At 38.3% G+C, this 23,711-nt stretch overlaps 2 protein-coding genes across 3 annotated transcripts in view; one reads left to right on the top strand and one right to left on the bottom strand.

Annotated features, from left to right (window-relative positions):
- Nucleotides 1-606, bottom strand: part of SUFU (SUFU negative regulator of hedgehog signaling) — a 52,466-nt gene extending 51,860 nt beyond the window's left edge. For both annotated transcript variants that reach the window (XM_034439965.3, XM_034439967.3), the window contains exon 1: nucleotides 148-606. In XM_034439965.3, the coding sequence (XP_034295856.1) occupies nucleotides 148-299 (152 nt within the window). In that variant the 5' untranslated portion in view covers nucleotides 300-606. The remainder of the gene's footprint in view (nucleotides 1-147) is intronic.
- A 3,027-nt stretch (nucleotides 607-3,633) lies between these two features.
- On the top strand, nucleotides 3,634-22,383 carry ACTR1A (actin related protein 1A). Its single transcript, XM_034439964.3, has 11 exons — nucleotides 3,634-3,775; nucleotides 7,728-7,792; nucleotides 8,492-8,567; nucleotides 9,019-9,144; nucleotides 10,413-10,537; nucleotides 11,116-11,332; nucleotides 14,080-14,172; nucleotides 14,852-15,026; nucleotides 15,723-15,784; nucleotides 18,140-18,180; nucleotides 18,974-22,383. Exons 1-11 carry the CDS (start codon nucleotides 3,728-3,730, stop codon nucleotides 19,074-19,076), a joined length of 1,131 nt encoding a protein of 376 aa, XP_034295855.1. The 5' UTR covers nucleotides 3,634-3,727; the 3' UTR covers nucleotides 19,077-22,383.
- The last annotated feature ends 1,328 nt before the right edge of the window (nucleotides 22,384-23,711 follow it).

The raw sequence follows: 23,711 nt of genomic DNA, 5'->3' as shown, positions 1-23,711 counted from the left end.
CCTTTGTCGCCCACCGGTCCCCTCGCCCAGGCCCAAACTCGCCCAGGAGCCCCCCGAGGCCTCTTGTCCCAAAAATGCCGCGAAGCTACCCGCGGAACAAACCTTCGGATCGGAACCAGCTCCTCCTTCTCCTCCCGCCTCACTCACCAGTATTTGAGAATCGCCGTGACCTGCAGGGGGTTGGGCTGCTCCGGGTACAGTCGCCGGCACTCGCCGTAGATCCCGTGTAGCCCCGGGGGGAAAAGCGAGGGAAACGGTCCCGCTCCGGGGCCAGGAGCAACGGGGGCGACGGTCTCCATGAGGGAACCCGTAAAGGGCGGAGGGAAGCAACGTAGCTCGGAGCGGGTGGCGGGGGGGACGGGGACGATCCCGACCCCCGCAGGCAAACCAAAGGTCGCTCCAAACTCCTTTCGCGACCCCGGCAGGGCCCAGCAGCAGCAGCAGCAGCAGCAGCAGGAGGGGAAAAGCGTCCCCCCACTAACCCCGACTCCAGCCTTGATAGGCCACAGTCTTCGCCAATCACGCCGTAGTGAAAGAAGAGGCTGACATAATCCCACCTTCGCCTCCACCCGGTGTCCCACCCCCTTCTCCGCCGGCGCGTTTCTGACCTCTGGCGTCGCTTAGCTTGCATTGCTGACGCTTTCCTGCCCAGAGTGGGCAGAGGGAACGATGTCGCGCTGCAAGCCGTCGTTGAATTACTACCTTGCCCTGTGTCTGTGGGCATTCTCGGTCATCCAGGTCACGGTTGTCCCAAAGGTGCTTTTTTTCTAGAGGCTTCCCTCCCCCCCAGAAAGTCCAGCTTTCCTCTAGAAAAAAAGCACCTTTGGGACATAGTTTGCCATGTGTGTATCCGGGGGAGCTCTGCTTCCTTTATCAAATCCTACTTTAAAAAGATCGTAGCCTATGAATCCAGCCTAGGACGAATAGAGTTTTATCTCCTAGTGAATCGTCCACGATTGCAGTATACAGAAACAGTACAGTATAGAAAGAGTATATTGGAGGTGGTGACCCTTTGAGAACTGTATGCAACGAAATTTCATTTTAATGTATGCTGATTAGCGTACATTCAAAGTGGCAATAAAGTTATTAATCTAGTACGTTGAATGCTGTCCATATCTCCGATAGGGCGATTCTGGGGAACTTATTTTATTATTTATTTATTAATTTAATTTGCATAGAAGGTAAGAGGTAAAAGGATGAATAGAAAAGCAATTAAAATTTTAAATCTGTGCACATTAAAAATGTACAACTATGCAAAAACCAGAACCAAGGAGATGGATAGCACTGGGATGAGGCCTTTTTTCTGGGTCAACCATCTCCATCTATTCAAGTGGTGTGATTCATACATAATATAATAAAAGTAATTATATGTGTATTCCCACTATTGCACTTATATGGAATTATGAGGATTATAATCCTAACATATCTGGAGGGCAATTAGTTGGGAAATACATTTTAATACTACCAGTACCTTAGGCTGGGTTTATCTTAAAAATTGCTTGCAGTTGGGCAGTCCTAGTATTACCAATCAACATGTATTGTGCAATTTTCTGTCTGCACCTCTTTAATAGATGTGTATATATGTGAGATTTTTAAAAGGATGGTTCATCTTATGTTCTTGTCTCTACTCAGAGAATTCCGAATATATGGGGTACAGGTTTGAAGTCACAAAAGCTTAATGCTATATTAATGTTGAGTTTTCTGAAAATAATTTTCTTCATAAAAATACACATAATCTTTTAAACAAACTGTATGAAAAACATTAAAACATTTTAGCCTATCTAAATATAAACTTTTCACCATCTATCTCACTGTTTATCACATGAACTGCAAAGTCATTTATGAACAAGTTAAAGAGCACTGATATTAATACAAATACTTGGGAAATTCTTTTTTAATTTTATTTATTTGTATCACATCTTTATTATTTTTACAAATAACTTAAGGCAACAAACATATCCAGCACTCCTTCCTCCTCCTATTTTCGCCACCACAACCCTGTGAAGTGAGTTGGGCTGAGAAGTGTGACTGGTCACCTAGCTGGCTTTCATGGTTAAGGTGGGAGTAGAGTTTACAGTTTCCCGCTTTCTATTTCTGCTTTAACCACTAGTCCATACTGGCTAGCTGTATAGTTTCTATTTTACTAGTTAAAGGGTAGTAGAAAATCAGATAAAAAAAGGAATGGGAAACACATAAAATATAACAACATGTACTTCCTCAGATTCCATTTGCAATCCATAAAGCATTCTAAGATTTTGCCTTGAATTTCAGACACAACCACCCAACGTTCTAGAACCCAATGCTTGTATGAAAAGTATGTATTGTATTGTATGGAAGGCAAAATGTTCCTACTCCGAGTCTCAAAATCTTCTAGTACTTTCTAGTACTTCTAGTACTTTCATACCTACATAACAAGGGTTTTAGCCCTGCCTTCTTTGGCAAGTTATAACTAAGACCTCCTGAAATTGGGGGCTGAATTATGATATCCAACCTCAGCAAGGTTTCCTAACTAAATTATTCACCAATTCAAATTTCAGCAAATAACATCTTATTGTGTGTACCAGGTCAAATAAGAATAGAGCCAATTTGGTGTAATGGTTAAGGTACCAAACTAAAAAGTGGAGGACCGTAAATTTTAATTCCACCTATATCATGAAAACTAGCTGGGTGACCTTGGGCCAGTCATTCTCTCTCAGCCCAACTCACTTTACAGGTTTGTTGTTGTAGGGAAAGTAGGAGGAGTAAGATCTGTTGGATATGTTCACCTCCTTGGGTTATTTTTAAAAATAATAAAGGTGGGATACAAATAAAAAAATATAGTCTATTCACTGATAAACAGTTCAAGTGTGTGCATTTCAGTTAATGTTATGAATGAATGTGGCAACTAAGAGGGGCTCTAGATGTTACATTTGTTCACATCACTGCAGTGGACCATATAAAGGTTTCCATACAATGGAAGTATAATTCCTTCTGTGGACTGAAAAAAAATTGAATGCATTATATCCAAAAGATATTAGTAGGTACATCCTCTGAACTTCTGTCCTGATAAAACGTAATTTTTTCTCTCCCCCTCAATGTATTACAACATCTCCTTTACTTACCATAATAAAAAGGGAAAGGAAACAGGAATCCCAATAAAAGGATAATAGTTGTATTTGCTGTGGAATTTATATTAACTGGGCTACTAAACACTTTAAAAAATGCAACATGTGTTAGGCATATCATAACTAGTCTCCAAATCTTTCATGTAGTCAATAGATGGCTGCAAAATGACTAGACTTTTCTGTATTTCTTTATGACTAAATATTGGAACCCTAACATATTGTATACAGTATATCTTCACCAACACATACAACATTCAATATGTGTGTGAAAGAGGTTTTTTAAAACTGTACGGAGAATGCTGATATCAAAACATCTTACATTTCTTCCTTGCTTATAAATACCTTTTATTTCTCTCCAGGACAAAAATAGTTTTGCAAATCAGTACTCCACGGTAACTTACTAGAACAAATAAATAGACTCATTCATTCATTCACCCACTCATGAAAACAAAAAAAAAAGGCCTCTTTTCTGGGGTAAGCTCCAGTTACAATGGTTATTTCCATAGAAACTCGCTTTCCCGACAAGCTTTGCCTTTGCTCTGAGCATGCGCTCTACCGCCTGAGCTGTCGCTTGCTTGGCAGTAACCGAGGTGGGTGTCGCCGGCGGCGCATAGGCGCTCGCCATGGAGTCCTACGATGTGATCGCGAATCAGCCGGTGGTGATTGATAACGTGAGTCCGAGCGCAATTTTGTCTCTGCAATGTGAGAAGGTGGGGGAGGGGGAGGGGAGGCGTCGCGATTGGCACGGTGGGTTTTTTGCTCCTCATAGAAACCAGTCAACGGATCTGTCAGCCGGTGGTTTTCTGCTCCATCCTCCCCGCCCCCGCCCGCGCAGTCTCCGGGCAATCCTCTGCCCCTCGCCATCTCCAACCGAAGTTGGGTTCTTTCCTCCTCTCCTCCTCCTCCTCCTCTATGATCCAGGCCCACGTTCCCGTTGGCCGATGCCTTTGCCATTCAATGGTAGAACGGCGCAGCCTGCAGAACAACGGAGCAGGTAAATCCACGCCCTGTTGAGCTCCTCGCCCTCTGATTGGTCACGCTCTGCCGATTCTCGACCCAGCGTCATCGGTTCGCGTTTCGCGAGGGAGTTCGCCCCTCCCCCTTCATAGTTTCATGCGCGATTATTGGCGCGTTGGCTCTGCTATTCGTTCTTTTATGACCTTTAAGGGCTCCGTTTTGTTCTCAACCGCTCCTTCGGTCAAAGCGCGCGAGAGAGAATGGCCTGGGTTAGGTAGCTGGGAAAATTGCCTCGCTCTCCTCCATTTTCCCTGGGTGTATTTTTGCTACTGTGTATAAATTGCCCGCGCTGCTCTTTCTGTAAAACAGGGAGTGCAGTGAAGAAACGTTTTTTTTTAGATTCATCCAGCCCAGGCTTCTTTCTACCGTTTTTCAGATTTCTCTCTGACAATGCCGCCGTTAAGAATCAGCTCATCAGTTAATATGATTGTTAAATGTTGCATTTTTTTTCGAACATGCAGAAACCTGAGAAATGAAGGGTCATTAAAGGAGAATATTTATTTGTAGCTTGTCTAGGCTACCACTGATTACGTTACTTAGTTTGGGTAATGAAACGTCTGGAAGGAAACAACCAAGCTCAGAGAGCACCAAGGACCTTTCAAATGAAGGGTTGGTTCAGTAAATACCAGCAGACAAGTGCTGTGCTTGTGGAGGATCCAAAGCATTTCTCCTGAATATTTTTTTTTAATGGACACTGCTGTGATGCATACATCTTTGAAGATAGGATTTAGTAATCGGTAATTAGTATTCGTCACAGGAAATCCTCAATTAGATTTCCATGTTATGTTCAATAATTTCTGGATTTTGGGGTCATAAAATCACTGCCCAGCAACCTTCTTGGTTTTCTGGTACAATTCAGAATAGTGATTTTGTACCTATAAAAAAATTGTATACCTCAAAACTGTAGAAATGGTGGTAGACTTTAGGAGAAACCCTCCCATACTACCACCTCTTACAGTCGGGTGAAATCCAGCAGGTTCTGGAGAACTGGTAGCGGAAATTTTGAGCCATTTGGAGAACTGGTAGCGGAAATTTTGAGTAGTTTGGAGAACCCGCAAATGCCATCTCTGGCTGGCCCCAGAGTGGGGTGGGAATGGAGATTTTGCAATATCCTTCTGGGGGGGGGAATGGGGATTTTGCAGTATTCTTCCCCTGGAGTGGGGTGGGAATCGAGATTTTGCAGTATCCTTCCCCTGCCATGCCCACCAAGCCACGCCCACAGAATCGGTAGTAAAAAAAATTTGGATTTCACCACTGCTTACAATACTAGACAACACAGTATCAACAGTAGAGGCCTTCAAATTTCTAGGTTCTATCATATCTCAAGACCTAAAATGGACACCTAACATCAAAAACCTCATCAAAAAAGCACAACAAAGAATATTCTTTCTGCGCCAACTCAGGAAGCTCAAACTGCCCAAGGAGCTGCTGATATAGTTCTACAGAGGAATTATTGAGTCTGTCATCTGCACCTCTATAACTGTCTGGTTTGGTTCTGCAACCCAAGAAGATAGACAGACTTCAGAGGATAATTAGAACTGTAGAAAAAACAATTGCTACCAATCTGCCTTCCATTGAGGACCTGTATACTGCACAAGTCAAAAAGAGGGCTGTGAAAATATTTACAGACCCCTCACATCCTGGACATAAATTGTTTCAACTCCTTCCCTCAAAACGACGCTATAGACCACTGCACACCAGAACAACTAGACACAAGAACAGTTTTTTCCCGAACACCATCACTCTGCTAAACAAATAATTCCCTCAACACTCAAACTATTCACTAAGTCTGCATTACTATTACTATTAATCTTCTCATCGTTCCTATGACCCCTCTCCTCCCACTTATGACTGACTTTTGCTGTATCCTTACAATTTATATTGATTGTTTCCTAGTATGATTTGATTGCTTATTTGTACCCTATGACTATCATTAAGGGTTGTACCTTATGATTCTTGACAAATGTATCTTTTCTTTTTACGTACACTGAGAGCATATGCACCAAAGACAAATTCTTTGTGTGTCCAATCACACTTGGCCAATAAAGAATTCTATTCTATTCTATAAATCTCCATTTGGTTAACCAAGTCATAAGAAAAACTGCTGCCTGCTAGAAGAACATGTCTGTAGTTTTATTATATGATGTGATTCAGGGATTCTTCTGTATGCTAATTAGTTGAAAGAGGCTAGGCAGTTGGGAATAGGGAACAGGCCTTTTCTGTGGTTAGATGGATTCCTTCCCTGTAAAAGTTAATCTGTTTCTACCTTTCTTTACTTTGTTCTGCAAATGCCCTGAATTGCCATTTGTTAGAGAGCCACAACCCCTCTATTGCAGAGTACTTCAACAGTTTTAACACTAAGCAAAAACAGATGGGCCTTTTCTAGAGCCTGTTTTGATGCAGTCGCATTAGCCCCACTTGAGGAAAGATTTCATGGGATCCCTTATTCACAGAGACTTTGCCTTTATGGTTCTAGGAAGGTAGAAACACCCATATTCTCATACAATGTCCATTCTACAATGTTCCAAAATGGGCTTTGATTGCACCAATCATTTCCAAATATGAGGGCCATGCACGTAAATTTTATGTTTATTATTTTTAAGGGACACTAACCCTACACTTACATATAAGGCAGCCAATTTTTTTTTTACCAAGTTCACCCAACTGCACAGACATTGTTTACTGTCCCATTATTTTCCCCTTCCCTAACAACTAATTGTTGTGTTAAACCATCGTTTTACTGTATTTTAATTGTAAAAGCTGGCCAGAGACCTTAATAAAGAATTAATTTTGTTATGCATAGCCATTAGAACTGTATTTTAAAGACCTGTTTGCACAACACAGTAGATAGGTTATTTATTATTATTCAAAGTTTGCTGTAAATTAACATAGGCAATTTTTAAAAATCAAATCTTGGAAGAAGGCAATTGCAAATAATTTTTCTATTATTGCTTAGACAGGTACATGAACATATACATAAATTGACCAGATTCAGGTTTGACTCACCTGAGATTTTAATACTTTCAATGCTTATCCACAGTCAAATTAACCATTATTTAATCACTAAAGTTTTAACATCTGCAAATCCTGCCACTGAGTCCCAAATTAGCCAATTAGCCATTAGCCAAGTTTCTTGTCTGAACCAAGCTGTGGCTGACGTATTATTTTCATAAATTTCTAAAGATGTATACAGAGGGGCAAATGGTTCAGTGTTCTGTAAGTTATTAAGGTGATGTGATTCAGTGCTGTTTACTGGATCTTTCCTGTTTTTTGTAGTTCTCTTGAGGAAAAGCCCCTTCTGTCTTACTATCTATTTCTAAAACCTTTTGTCCCACACAAAGAAATTCTTCTTGGGTGGTCTGAGGCTGCATAAGTGTGATAATGGGATGTGCTCCATCTAGTGGTCATATAAATTCACTAACAGGTCACACAGTTTTCATAATGGAATGTATTGCGTGAAGTTTTCATTGAAAGGTCTCAACAAGAAGGCTGGTGCTAAATTTGGACTATTTTTTTCATGTGTTGATAGGCATAGTTTTGGAGCCAAGACGCTCATGAATAATTATCTCATTTCACATGATGGTCTTTGTTTTTTTATCCCAACAGGGTTCTGGCATGATTAAAGCTGGCTTTGCAGGTGATCAAATACCTAAGTACTGTTTTCCAAACTAGTAAGTCTTCTCATAATTTTGGCTGCTGTTCCATAATTTCCTATTATGAACATTTTAGCATGGAGCAGACTTGAGACTTTTAACTTATGCTGGCTCTGGCAGTTGAACATACACAATTTTTTATGAATAGCTTTATTTAGGCCAGGGCTTTCAAACTTGTGGCCAACGGGCCATATGTGTCACGCGCTGGCCACGCCCACGCCCGGTTTAGCGAAGGGAGGGGGAAAGTCCTGATACGTCATGTAATGCTGCCATGACCACACGAGTTCAACACCTCTGATTTAGGCTATTACGTGGCATATAGGATACAGAATTCCTTAATACTGAGGGTTTGGGGGGAGCTCAGAAATAGCTTCTCATGGATTTGGAATTTTAAGGATATTTGCAAATTAGAATCCTTTAGCTTATTCTAAGAAGCAAAACAAATTAGTTTCTTCATTAATCCTATGGTGGATTTTGAAGATATTTGATATTGAATTAGTTCTGTAGCATGAACCAGTGACTCTGATTTAAGCATTAATGTGATGTGTGCATTATTCTTATTCAATAACCATGGTTAAATTAAATCATCCTATGGTATTAAACTCAATCACTCAGTTCAAGTTGCAGCACCTTAATCTAACAATTCTAAAATGGCCTTTTCTGAGTGAATTTTTGAAGTCATAAATCCATTTTTTCCTTTTGTGGTACTTATTTCAGTGTTGGCAGACCAAAGCATGTCCGTGTTATGGCTGGAGCTTTGGAAGGTGACATTTTCATTGGCCCAAAAGCAGAGGTAATATCACAATATTTATTTGACTTAATTTTTATTCTTTTTTAGAGTCACCAGAAATTGAGAAACAGCCTATGCTTTTTATCTAAGCAGAGTCTGATATTTATCGTTCCTATGTTCCTCTTGATAAGCAGATTGGGTTCTAGGCATTTGCTTAGGGTTATATTAGAAGTATTCCTGAATGAACTCAAATGGATTATAGTAATAATGAACTCATATCTATACATAATGAAATATATGAATTATGGATGCATACATATCATCCACACAGCTGCTGTTACAAATAAAGGATTGTTGCATGATGAACACATTTCTTCTGCTATGTTACAAGTGTAATTTCCATTGTAAATTTAGTGGTTATTATATTTGGGAATCTTTTGTCAGCAAGGCAATGTATGTATATATGTCTCCTTCTCTGACTGATTGGCTGTCTTGGCTCTTTAATTTTCTTAAGGAACATAGAGGTCTTCTTTCTATACGGTACCCAATGGAACATGGTATAGTGAAGGATTGGAATGATATGGAGCGCATTTGGCAGTACGTGTATTCAAAAGATCAACTCCAGACATTTTCTGAAGAAGTAAGCTACCTTTCTTTCTCTAAGCTCCAGAGTACCTAATGAGAGAAAAAACTGTATCTGCTTTTCAATCTCAATGCCAACTCAATTAGCATTTTTGATTCTGTTCAATTCACTTCAAAAGAGATAGCAATTTTATTGGTTGGATTCACAGGGTAAGAATTAAACTGGAAAGACCACAGACAGCTGTTTTATAAGCCAACCAGGTGCATTCCAATCTCATGGCTAGGAAAAGCACAGCCAACTTTATTAATTCAAGAGCGCAGAATAAAAAAGTTTACAATTTAAATCTTGGTCCTGGAACATACATTTTATAGCATGTTGATTTTCTTCCGTATTTAGAAAATTATTTAGGAGTATAAGTTTCTAAGAGTGAAGTTCCTGCTGTTAGCTTATTTCTGAATATAGGAATGAGTTTCAGGAAGAGTAAGGATTTATAGTCATGTCTGACCTGAAGTCTTATACCCATGGTGCCAAGCAGTAATGTGATTTACTCCATTTTGACTTAATGTGAGAATAGGTGTTATGTAAGAATATGTAACAATTTGTTTTGGCTTAGCCTGAATCAGGTTATTGGCTAGATTCATACAGAGAATAAGAGAATATGGCTGAAATTGTGCATTGCACTAAGTCAAAACCAAACAGCCATAAGATGATGTGATGTGTGACTTCAGCCATTATAATATATTTAACAAAAATGGATTAACATTTTCTGATTTAAGATATGAGGGGACACAAGCATGGACTTTCAACATAATAATTCCACTGTCTACTATAACAAGAAGATAAAAATGCATTTAAACTTGTGCTTTAAAAGAGCTGTTTTTATATCTGTATCCACTCATGGAAGGGAAACTTATACGTAGTGTTGGAAATGTTACTGAACTACAGCTTTTAGCCTTCCTCACCAGTAGTAATATTGGCTGTACGCTGATAATACAAATTCCCCATCCATGATGAGTAGCTATTTAGTATATGCAAGGCTACCATATCTGGACTCCAAAAATACTAGTAGGTGGCAGCAAAGAGTTACAGAAAATGCTAACTATGTGCTACCATCTAGTGGTTATCTTAATTTTTGCAGTTCCAATATGGCAGATTTAGTGTAAGGATTACCTCACAATTCCCTTTTGGTGGGATCAACTTTCCAAATGAATAGCCACAAGAAGGAAGAGACTGTTAAACCTAAAGCTTTGTGCTAGAAAACTGAGAAAGTCTCCATTGGCCATGGAATAATGGCTAACTGAATCCCTTGTGTTCCTAATCACTAGCATCCTGTGCTCTTGACGGAAGCGCCACTGAATCCTCGTAAGAACCGTGAACGAGCAGCTGAGGTTTTCTTTGAGACTTTCAATGTGCCAGCTCTATTCATCTCTATGCAAGCTGTGCTTAGTCTGTAAGTATCTTACCTATAACTTTTTTTACGCTCAACCTGGAACAAAAACTAATTTTTGTAATTTATTGCATTACTTTGGATATGGAATGATCAAGGAGATTTTCTACATGCACACACAAGTAGATCTTTGTTCATTAAGACTTACTTCTAACTAAATATGCACCTTGATTTTTAAAAAAGATTTCCTCAAAGATGTCTTGACAATTAAATGAAGAGATTTATACCATAGGCAAATACAGAAGCAGCAGTAAAAATCCACTCTGTTAGTATGGTACATATAAAGAGTGGGTTTTTATTGCTGCTTCCTTATAAATTCTGGTGAATTGGTCCAATGCCACATAGTGAATTTACAATTTTAACTTTCCTCTGCTTTAATTTGATGATCATTGATGTATCATTACATCAATATTACATTATTGATGTAGTAATACATTACTTATTATCACTGATTTTCTTTCATAAAGATTGCTATTTAGTTATTACTAGGTACATAAGAATAGAATTATGCTGGGGGAATTGCTATCTTGGAAGTGTTACAGATTATCCATCAAATACTGTTGATTTTCTCCTTTCTGTAGTTATGCAACAGGACGAACTACAGGGGTGGTGTTGGACTCTGGGGATGGGGTCACCCATGCAGTACCTATTTATGAAGGTTTTGCAATGCCCCACTCCATTATGCGAATTGACATAGCTGGCCGTGATGTCTCTCGTTTTCTTCGCCTCTATCTCCGAAAGGAAGGCTATGACTTCCATACATCATCTGAATTTGAGATCGTCAAAACCATAAAAGAGGTGCATGGATGCCCTTTGTTTTTGATTCTGGGGTCTCTTCTGTTTTAAGGTACTGAGCAGAGGAGGGTGGATTGAGCAGTTACAGCTGATATATGTCATAGCATTTGCTAATGTCTATCCAGATTACAAGAAAAGATGGGGAAACAAGCCTGTTTAAATAGCATCTGTGGTGCAGAACTGCTCTCTTTTGGCTCTTGAGGGCCATTTACCCTTAGTTCTACTTTAATCTCAGTCCAATCAGTATGTTTAGAGAAGTGATATGATTACAATCTTAATCCTTAATGTGTAATTGTGCACATTCATATAGTGGACACATGATTGCAGTTTTTAAAATTATCCCCCTTATCAGAAACCTTTGGTGCTTAGAAAGCTATCACATCTAAAAAAACAAATAGAATATTCTTACCTTGGCTTCTTGCATGTATATCTTTTCTTTTGTTAAAAATGGTAAACCAGGGAAAACCTTCAGACATTTCCGTAAATGCCACTTTCTAAAAAGGTTGTATTTCATTACATATTCCTTTCAAATTACTAGCTGGTGTCTGAGCCCAGATAACAATTTTAAAAACACACAACATAGCAAATATACTAATCTTTGGGATCAAATTGCATTGTAATTTACATCAAGTCAAGGACTTTATTTGCCGTTGGTAGATCAGTAGATTTATGGCTAATATGCAAGATTTCACTGTCTAATAATAATAATAATAATAATAATAATAATAATAATAATAATAATAATAATTTTATTTCTATACCGCCCTTCTCCCGAAGGACTCAGGGTGGTGTACAGCCAATTTAAAAACACAGGACACAACAATGATTAAAAATTAAAATAATTAAATAAATTTGGCCGATTTAAAACCCCAAAAATTAAAATACCCCAATTTAAAATTATTATGTTGATAGCCCTGCCTGGCGGAACAACAGGGTCTTCAGTGCGCAGCGAAATACCCGGAGGTCAGAGATCTTACGTATTTCCGGGGGCAGTTCATTCCACAGGGCTGGGGCTCCCACATAGAAGGCTTCCCCCTGGGTGTCGCCAGCCGACATAACTTGGCTGATGGCACCCTGAGGAGACCCTCTCTGTGGGAACGAACTGGTCGGTGGGAGGCTATTGGTGGCAGAAGACAGTCTCGAAGTGACGGTCTCGAAGTGACGTTTAAACATTGGGTCAGGGTTAGGGCTAGGGTTAGGTCAGGGTTAGGTCAGGAATGCAGAATTTGCTTACTAGATAAGTAATGGGAACATCTTGGCAAGAAAAATCAGAGCTGGACAAAGCTGTTTGCCAGATCTTGCTTGGGAAAGCTACCAGAGAGTTACAGTATATCCAGGATTCTTGGCCCTTCTGACTATAAACTTTCCTTATGTAGAAGGATTTCTGAGCTCTACAAAAGCCAAGGATAATAAAGTAGATGTGCCTAATTCTTATTAATAGATACTTTAACTTTGTCATAAAAACTCAGATTAACTACAACACTTGATTACATTATAGCATGATACTTGAGAAAATGAGTGGAAAACAATTACTTCATTCCAATTTCTATTCCATAATGAAGCTACTAGGTCATTTTAGAAAAGCATTACTTCTTAACCTATGTGTTTAAAACACAGAAACTCTACTTTAGTTTCTTAATATTTACAAGTTGTCCTTCTCAGGTTGCTCACAATGTTAATAAAATTCAAACACTACAAAAAGTTGAAATTTCACATAAAGGAAGAAAGAAAACAAGATTCAGGAGTATAGCCTTGGAAAAATTGCAGAAATCTTATTTTAAAATTATAACAAAATAGGTGTCAGATAAGCCTCCCTGAAGAGTGAATTTTACAATTGAAGTAGCACTACTAAAAGTATAATTTCTCTAGTCATTCGAGCAACTCACCTCTGATAATAGAGCTAGTTTATCATACAGGATTACTGCAATAATGTACACTCAGAATATACTATTCTGATATATCATACCATTATACCGTGTTTCCTGTCTTATAATTTTTTGAACCCTGAAATAAGCGCTTGGCCTTATTGCCATGCACTCAAAAGCCCGATTGGGCTTATTATCAGGGGATGTCTTATTTTGGGGAAAACAAGGTGTTTTAATGGTATATTCTGAGTGGCTTATGTACCTTATTGCAATCATAAGGTGATCATGTGGGCTTGTTCCAACTTCTTCAACTTGATGTCTTCCAGTTCTCAGTGACCATCTCCAGGTTGAGAAAAGTGGCTTAACTCATGAACAGTGGTGTGTCTCTTTACATAATCATTGAAACTGGGCTACCATCTACTATGTGATCAGCTGGAAGGAGGTCATATAGTGTTTTACTACAGAATTGCTGTTAAGCATTGTAAGGAAAATAAACACTGTAAAAGCTCTTTTTTCATGTCCTTTGTATCATTGCTGAATGAGGCTATTTATATTGAAAACTCCCATCTTATAGATTCATCTATATTCCACAAAACAATGTCTACTGGAGAGCTTTGCTACTCTGGATTTTCTTTGTAGAACTGCTGGTTCTTAATAAATTTTCTAGAATTTTTCATTTTTAATCATCAAATGGTTAAGAATTTTATGACATTGTTTGTATGGTGAGGCTCCTTCCATGTTAGAAGTGGGAATAAAAACAATACCAAAAGGCAAAAAAACTAACGAATGATAGTACATGTGGAGCATCCGAGTGAACATTGTTTTACCGTGGGCTGCTTTTTGGAATGTTGATGATTATTATCTTTGCTTGTCATTCTTCCACAGCGGGCTTGCTATTTGTCAATAAACCCTCAGAAGGATGAAACTTTAGAAACTGAAAAAGCTCAATATTACCTTCCTGATGGAAGCACCATTGAGGTTTGTTAAAACTTCACATAGTTTAAATATTTCTTAAAGAAATCATGGGAAAAGGCTCTGAAGTGACACAGTACCTTCAGGCTCCTTCAGGATTCTATAATTGTAGTGATCTTGATTTAGGTTCATTCATCTTTGAATCATCTCTTTGTTTATTTTGAGTTGCCATTCCCTCCTTTTCTCCTTTTTAACTCAGTGGAATGGTACAACTGATACTTTTGGTGTCAGTCATCTGACACAATCTTAGTAAGATTGTATTCTTTACAATAAGGGCTTTTGAAGTTTTGTTTACTCAAAGTTGCTGTAGAACAAAATGTGAAATCTATCAGTTTTCAAATGTTTTGAATTTCAGTTCTCATCAGGCCTAGTCGATATGTCAGTGAAAAAGTTGACATATTGTTGTCCAAAACATTTGGATAGCATCAGACTGCCTAAGTCCTGTAGAATCTTAAAATAGAGTAATTTATAACCATATCAGTTTATCACCACAATACTGAAGAGGAGAAGGTCCTTGTCTCTGCACTTCAAGTTCTGTTTAAGAGTCCTTTTAGATTAGACTAGTGCGGTGGGAAGAAAGTCTTTATATGAGCATAAGAATATTTGTGTGACACAGTTTTTTAATCTAGGAAATAAGACTTCTTATATACGAACCAGAATCCTGACATTCTTGCTCTGTTTGCAGATTGGTCCTGCCCGATTCAGGGCTCCTGAATTACTGTTCCGTCCAGATCTGATTGGAGAAGAATGTGAGGGATTGCATGAAGTTCTGGTTTTTGCAATTCAGAAGTCTGATATGGACTTAAGGCGAACTCTCTTTTCCAACATTGTGCTCTCTGGAGGCTCCACGCTCTTCAAAGGTTCCTTCTGATGCTTATTTGACTTTATAAACATGTGGTGTTTGAACTTAACTTTTAACTTGTCCCCTCATTTTCTTTGTAACTATTGAAAATAATATTAGCTCTTGGGAGTAAATATTGGCAGCTCCATATAATTCTTTTCCTGGAAGTAGGAAAAAATTGTTCCCAAAAAAATCTTCTTCCAGCCCTGTTGGAAGAACTGGAAGTCAGCAGGCTAGATTCACATATAGTTTCTGGGAAAATAGTCATAGCATTTCCTAATATGTCTCTTTTTTTATATTAATGAAATACAGTTTTTGTGTGCTTAAATGATTTTACCTATTTTATTATTTATCTGATCCGTGTAATTCAGCGGTCCCCAACCTTTCTGGCTCCACGGACCAGCAATAGCAGTAGCAGGGGAGAGGGGATGGTTTCACATGCGCAACCTAGCTCCCGCCCATGCGCAAATGAAGCTTCGCACACTTGCACAGCCTGATTGCCAAAGGGCCACAGATTGGTCCATGGCCCAGGGGTTGGGGGGCCCTGGTGTAGTTTATGTATTAATACATTTCATGCATTCCTTTATTATAGAGGAAGAAGATGTAGATGTTGTTTCAGAGATTGTTTGGTTGATTCTAGATTTGTTTTTAGGAAACCTTGATTACTTTATAATACCCTAGGTTGTTAACTCAAATTATTGCTTATATTTAATAGGTTTTGGTGACAGGCTTCTAAGTGAAGTAAAGAAACTGGCCCCTAAAGATGTCAAAATCAGGGTATGTAGAGCTTGTTTGGAGGTTGTAGCAGGGGAGCACAACTAATGTATACATTTGCCTGAAGATCAGTACACTCCTATCTGGGATGATTATTCTTCTCCACCAATTGCACAGCTTTGGGAGGGATGCACATGGAGCAGTGAAGGAGGAAGGGAAAACCAGCCAGATCAGCAGATTCAGCCCTAGTGATCAATGGGGTGACATATTGCAACCATATAATCTTCACATTAAAGGACTAAGAAACCTATCATACTCTGTTTTAACTATCATCTACTCAGATATCACTAAAACAATATGTTCTTTTTTCACTGTAATTTTATTAACGATCACAATTACAACAGTAAAAATTAATACAAACTAAAAAAAACAAAGAATAAAAGAGCAGAAGATACACAATAAACTAGAAAAGAAAAATTATAGTAAAGAAAAAGTAAAGAAATATATACAGAAGTGACATCACCATCATAACAACTATAAACAATTTAAATAACTTATCGCCTCCTCTTAAAATACATCAAATGATCTCTTCTTCCCATATCCCATTTCTTATCTATAAACAAATCCATAAAAATGTTATTTCAGCCCTGTTGTCAGCAAAAATCTATTAAGGGTTGCCAGATATAATAATGTATCTATTTTACCCTTACTCAAATAAACCATATATTCCTTCTTTTTACTTCTAAATAAGAATAGAGTTAATCCCTTCAAATAATGTTGCAAACCTTTGATTTTTTCCCCCACTTTTTCTTTATCTCTTCTCACAAGATTCTTCAAAACCTTAACAAGACTTTTTTGCCAATTGAATATAGCAATAGCACTTAGACTTACATCCACTCCATAGTGCTTTATAGCGCTCTCTGAGCAGTTTACAAATGTCAGTATATTGCCCCCAACAATCTGTGTCCTCATTTTACTGATCTGGGAAGGATGGAAGGCTGAGTCAAACTTGAGATGGTTAAGATTGAACTCCTGGCTGTGGACAGAGTTAGGGAAATTATCCAGGTCGCTCTCTTTATTTGTTCTTTTAACCCCTTTTAATCATTAAAATGTCAGCCAGTTTCTTTTGCATGTCCGGTGTAACATACTTTTGCACATCATTCTTGTAGCCTGCCATTTTAAAATCCACTTTCAACTCTGTCTCAATGTTGTAAAGTAGAACTTGTTCCCTAACATATTTTAGACATAGTCTGTCCATAGAGACCGACACTTGTAAAATTAACTTCTGGATCTATTGTTCAAAAATTATCCTTTATTATGTCCAATGTTAAAATAGTTTGCTTCATTCTGTATTTATAAGTTAATTTGAGTTGTCTCCTTTAATTGTAATCTTTAATTTCTTCTTCTTTAATTCCCCCTCATGCCCATTTTTTAAAAATCTTATTTTATTTTAGTTTTTTAAAAAAACATTTAAAACAAACTCATTTCTTACTAGAAGAATTCTGTATAATTAATTCCAAAATCTTATTTCAACTTCATCTGGAGTCTTAGTCCGTTTAAAATCAAAGTTTTAATCACCCTTTTTGCTGTTATTTTTAAAAAAAGTTCTTAAACTTGTAGTTCAAATGTGTTTAGCTAACAATTGATGGAAACTCACTCAGTGTTGTAAAATGTGTCAATCTAAAGATTCCCAATAGACAAGCAATTTCTGAAAGTGATTAAAAAGAACTTGGTGGCACCAACCGCAGTTTGAACAAGATGGCTATTACTTTGCCTATTAGAGCTCTAAATCTGCCTGAGACCACTGTCTTGTTATCTCCTTGTGAGGGACAACTGTCCATAGCACTTGTGGGCAATCTCAAGTCTTTTCCTTGTCCAAATAGGAATTATCAAAGAGCCAGTTTACTTACCAGCTCTTCATCTGCCATAGCTGTTAGTGCCTCTCCTATGAAACTTATAACACAGTGATGTAATTACTGTGGCCCTCATATGTTGCTGAACTATAACTCCCAAGATCCCTCACCATTGCCCTTCTTGGAGTTGTTTAGAGTGGTAAATTAATTTAGAAAGACATAAATTATCTTATTATTACTATGGTTGTATAATGCAGCTACCTATGGTTAACCAACCTATGGTTTATGAATTTTCAGGATTTAGATGACCACCTTAATCATAAATTAACATCAGGGGCTATGTTAATAAACTTGTGTTTACCTGACACAACAAGTCTATTTCAAAGAGTCTTTTGAACAGATTGTCAACTACAGTAATAAATATCTTTCTGGCTTTCAAATTGGTTGGTTGGGACTGTTAGAAAAAAAAAATCCAATAGCCTGCAATAGAAGAGCTTTGTAAATTTGGTATATGGACAATAAATGTCTTCTCCTAATCTTCCTCACTTTTTATTTTAATCCCTAGATATCTGCTCCTCAAGAGAGATTATATTCTACATGGATTGGGTATGTACAACATCTCCTGCAGCAGAAATTGTAGTTTTACTTTCTTTTACATGGATGCACACATTTTATTAAAATAGAAAGTGACTCATTTAAAGCTAAGAAGACTCTGAACTAGAGTCTTGTACTATATATGGTATACAACAAATTACTGTGGTTAAATAATTGCTCTTTGGGGAAGTTTGAAACAAACTTTTTAATATGTAGTGGTTAAGGTGCTGGAAGATCCAGGTTCCAATCCTTGCTTTGACATAAAAGTCAGCTAGTTCACTTTGTCCAGTCAAATAGATAAGAGATATACAGACGGAGATACAGAAAGATAAAGATAGATAGATAGATAGATAGATAGATAGATAGATACATAGATACATAGATACATAGATACATAGATACATAGTTACAGAAAGAGAGAGAGGGAGGGAGGGAGGGAGGTAGAGATGACAGGTGGGTAGATACCCTGTTTCCTCCAAAATAAGACATCTGATAATAAGCCCAGTCGGGCATGGCAATAAGGCCAAGCGCTTATTTCAGAGTTCAAAAAAATATAAGACAGGGTCTTATTTTTGGGGAAACACGGTAGAAAGACAGAGATGATAGATAGATATAGATAGATGATAGATGGATTTAGATAAATCAAATGCTGATTATTTTGTTTGCCATACTTTTGAAAAGAAATCTCTGGGCATCCTTTAATTTGCAAGTTGATGACTATGAGTTTAGTAATATTTTTAGAAAGATTTTTAAAAAGTTATTCCTAATAGCCATGCATCTAAGTTCTGTGCTTGTTCCTCTACAGAGGCTCCATCCTGGCTTCACTTGACACATTTAAGAAAATGTGGGTTTCCAAGAAAGAATATGAAGAAGACAGTTCCTGGGCAATCCACCGAAAAACCTTCTAACCCTATTTCTTTAGATATTTGTTCTTATTCTTAACTCTCTTTTCTGAATCTCCAAGGAGTTGTCTGTGTATGCATGAATGGATAAATGGGTGCCAGCGCACCCTGGACTTTCACAGAGCCAAAGGGAAAGCTGGGTTTTGACTTGACTTCCAACTGGTTGTGTGGGTTTGAGACTTAATCCACTAGAAAAATCCATTCCCCCACCTTTTTTTTTCCTAGGTGACCCACAAACCTCTAAGGGGGAAGGAAGGAAACCCTATTATGTCTCAGAAGAAACTTTGGGTAATACAAAAGTGAATAATAAGACAGAAATAGAAAATGTCAACTAACATTGGATCAAATTTAGATAGGCTGACCAGGTGGAAATTGAGCATAGAAAATGATTCCAGTGCTCAGCAGATATTTTTTAGATAGTTAATTCAGAGCTTTCCTTCTACCCCACTTTTTTCCCTGACATATGCAGAAAAGAGAATAAGCACATTCTTAACTATTACAACTCCATTTACTGCTTTGTACATGTATGTATATTCTTAGGCTGGTGTGTTTGAATCAGAATCACGATATGATAGTTGGAGCAGTTAATTTTAGGAACTAGTTTATAATGCATGACATAGATGAGAAAGAGCCTTCCTTTGTTCTTTTCTAGACAGTTGGTTTTGGCAGCTTGTAATAAAGCAGATGTCATTTAACTAACGAACGGAAGATAATTCCAAAATGTGTTTGATGGCCCAATCTATTCTTCCTCTGCCCACTCTCTCTCTTTTCCCAAACATGTAGGTTCTAAATGTTAATATTGATTCTTCCTGAAATGCAAAGACATTGTGCCTATGTCACAATTTCTGCCCAAAGGATCTTCAGCCAAGCTTGGTGGGGAGCCATGCAATTGTTTTTCAGACTTGTTTTATTTATTGAGAAATTTTGGTGGTCGCTGAACTACTATTACTAAAATTAATTCCACCATTTTCTGTGTCCTATTATATTGTATTTGCTCATAATTTAATACTAGCACTAATGTTTTAACAAAATATTTGTTAAATACTATGAGGTCTGTTTGGCAACCCTGCTGTATTATTTTTGGATTTGTTGCTTCAGTGAATGCACCACATGAGAAAAAAATGAATTGTATTAGAATGTTTGAATTTAATAGTAATCTCCAGAAAGTTGGCATTTTTAAAATAATGTCAGCCTCTGATTTTACATGCTACAGAAATGAAAATTGATCTGTTTTGAACTCATTTTTGTTTTTATTTTTATATATATATTTTGGTGCTTACGTTTTTTTTACTTTGCTGCTGAAAACCAAATATTTTTGCATTTTTGTCCATTTAAGTATTTCAAGAGTAGGCATCAGAAAAGAAGCCTTACATCTACCAATAGCCAAATATTGGAAGAGAAACCGTAGTCAGAAGTAAATGTTAAATAACTTGTACTATCCCAGAGGAGAAATACAGAGTGTTTTCTATTAGTATATTATAAATGTGGTCCTGTTGTGTTTTTGGTTGAAAGCTTGTTTTCCTTCTTAGGTTATTAGCATTCTCAGAAAAAATACACAGGAATTAAGTAGGCAAATCACATATTTAGTGGCATTCTGCCTCTGTTTCAGTGCTTATAAGTGGAAGATCCATATTGGCTGAATGGATGGAGGAAAATATAGCTTCTCTTGCCAGCAGGCTAATTAGAAATGCATATAATACATATAGTCTTGTGCATTATTCAGACATTCTTTACCCTAAAAATAGGGTAAGATCTGAGGCTACAGTTCTCCCTGAGTAAGTTTTGCTTAATCAAAGCAAAGTTAAGAGCAGATATATTTTCAAAGAGTCTTTAATTATAATTGACTTTTAAGGGAGGAAAACAAACATATCTGAATTCAGCAATTCTTGAAGTGTACATAAATAGTTGTGTAGTACAGGAATATGTAGAATCCTTTGTAGCCATTTCTTCTGTTACAAAGAAAAGATTTGGGGGGGTAGAGCGATAATGTTCCTTTAATGAATAATATTAAAATTTCACCATTATGCCCTTATATTCATTAATGAAAATTTATACTGTGACAAGAATGAGTCTGAAAGACTCTGCCCATTTAATTATCCTATAAGACTAAAGAATAGCATAAGGCATTTTCTAGTTTCGCAGTTTATTGAGAATAATGGTTAAAATACTAAAAAATAAAATGACTATACACTACATTTTGCAAGGTTCTTCTAAAATGCTGCTACAAATGATCTCCTGTGTGTTTCTTTATTTCCTGATATTATTTATGGTTTTCTTACCTTGAATGTATCCTAAGCATCTAAGGTGACAGTGGTAGGAGATCATATCCTCATTACAAAACAACAATCTCCCGATTCAGTCATTGTTTTAATTAAACCTTCCTGAACAAGTCATTTAGTCTGTGATTGGAACTGAAATGAAATTTCTGCTATGCTTGATTCAAAAGTTCATTGCATGGCTAAGCAAGATCTTGAGAAGTTGCTCCGCTTTGATTTTAACTATTTGCTTTCAGAGCAGAGGCTCAAGCAAGTTTATTGTTGTGTTGATCAAGGCTTGAGTTGTAGATCTGTTTTTCTATACAAGTATACTTTTTCCTGTTGGCTCTAAATGTGTTCAGATATGGTAGAAGCCTGGGGTACTGAGATTAGACAAAGTTTAGAAAACTAAAGAATAAAATGCAGGTTTAGAAGCAGTAGACTAGTTATTAAAAAATATTGAGTATTGTATTAGCTTTTCTTTTGACAAGATTTATGTACAGGGTAACCTGGTATTTCTCATGGAAGACCACAGGACTGGTTTTTCACTGCAGGAAAGGGCACCTAGCCCGTATTTCTTACCTTGCACTACAGTAATGTCACATTTTATTCTAGTTGTATAGCATTTGAAATGTGTGTCCAGTGCAGGCTATTACTTTGGAGGCCTTGAGTCTTGCTTGAGTTACTTGAAAAAACAGAAAATTTTAGTATTAATGAAATTTGTACTGTAATTGCAGTAATGAAGGGACAGTTGGAAATAATAAGGGCTACAGCTTGTACTGGTATGAAGGATGGCAAACCATTACTGTAATTTATTTTAATTCATATTTATGGCTGTATGTATGTGAAAGTAGCATTCCTATGTATAAACAATCCTTACTTACCCCCTTCCTTTCTTTTAATTCATGGCCATTTGTTTTGACATCAGAAGCAGTAAAATTGTATACAAACAGACAAACCCAGCACTGGTTTTATCAGTCTGATGCTATACTTCACACAGATGTGCAAATCACTGTGGGGTATTGCCTACTGTACGTAAATAAAATGATTAATACACAGTGTGGTTATTTGCTTGGAGAAACTGTTTGATTCAATTAACGTGAGTGATCTTATTTTCATTTGAGTCTTAGACACAAAGCCCGTTTGGTTATCTTGGGCCAGTCGCTTTCTCTCAACCCTATGAAGGAGGCAGTAGCAAACCATTTCTGGGGGGAAAAAAATATTGCCAAGAAAATTGCAGAGAATTGGGCACAATTAAACAGAAGAAAAAATATCGATTGAGGAGTTGCTGTCCTCTTTGGAAATAATTCTGTTTGGCTAGCACACTGTTGGGAACCCGCAGCTCTGGAGCCACATGTGGCTCTTTCGGCCCTCTGCTGTGGCTCCTGACGCTGCTGCTATTGCCGCCTCCATGGCCTGCCCACTGCTCTTGCAGCGCCTTGCACAGGCCAGTGAAATTTAGTGCACGTCACAATGGGGGAGACAGGGTCCCCTCCTCCTTCTAGAGCCCATTACGATGTGGAGCCATAATGAGACTCTGCCCCACTTGCCCCTAGTGACAGCAGCAGTGTCATTGGCTCGCTTTTGCCTCCTGGATGTCAGTTGCTTTTCCTGCAGAGCCTGCAAGCTGCCTGCGTTGTGATGCCCCGTTTGCCCGCCAGCCAGCTGGTCTTTGGCTCTCCGTCAACCAGGTGCTCATTGGCGTGCTGCTCATGGGCTGGTCGGCCTGCGGATATCAGATTCCCACCACCCAGCACCAGTTCAGGGGTTCCTCCTCCCCCCCACCCCCGGTATGGCAAAGCCATGCGGGGTTTGACAGTGGTGCAGGTGAGGCCAGTGTCTTGGGGCGGAGAGACGGTCACGCGTCTTCAGCACTAACAAAGGCCGGAAGTAGCCACCCACCATTTCCTGCTGTAGTCTGTCTGTAGCAAGACCCAGAGAGAGAGAGAGGAAAGAGAGAAGAGAAAAAGGAACAAGAGAGAGAAGGGAAAAAAGAGAGGGGGGAGAGAGAAGGGAAAAGGAGAGAGAGAAGGGAAAAAGGAGGAGAGAAAAGGAGAGTGAGAAAGAAGGGAAAAAGAGGAGAGAGACAGAGGAGAGAAGGGAGAAGGAAAGAAAGAGGAGAGATAGAGGAGGGAGAGAGACAGGAGAAGTGGGGGGAGGGAGAGGGGATGAACAACACATCCGACACCAGGTGTGGCAAAAGGTGGCTGGGAGGGAAGGGGTGATGCAGGGCCGGGCGGGGCAAATAATTTAACTGGTTCCCTGCCCTAATGTCTGGCTGGATAGGTGTGGGAGGGGTCATGTGACGGGGGGGAGTGAGTGATGTTGAGTTGGCCATGCCTACGCCGTCACATCGGTTGTGGAATTATTGGCTCCTAGTGTTTTC

This window comes from Pantherophis guttatus, chromosome 6, assembly GCF_059756535.1.
Source record: "Pantherophis guttatus breed Tessera chromosome 6, ASM5975653v1, whole genome shotgun sequence".
NCBI lineage: Eukaryota > Metazoa > Chordata > Lepidosauria > Squamata > Colubridae > Pantherophis > Pantherophis guttatus.
Note: the sequence above shows the minus strand (reverse complement) of the source record. Positions and strands in the feature narration are given on the sequence as shown.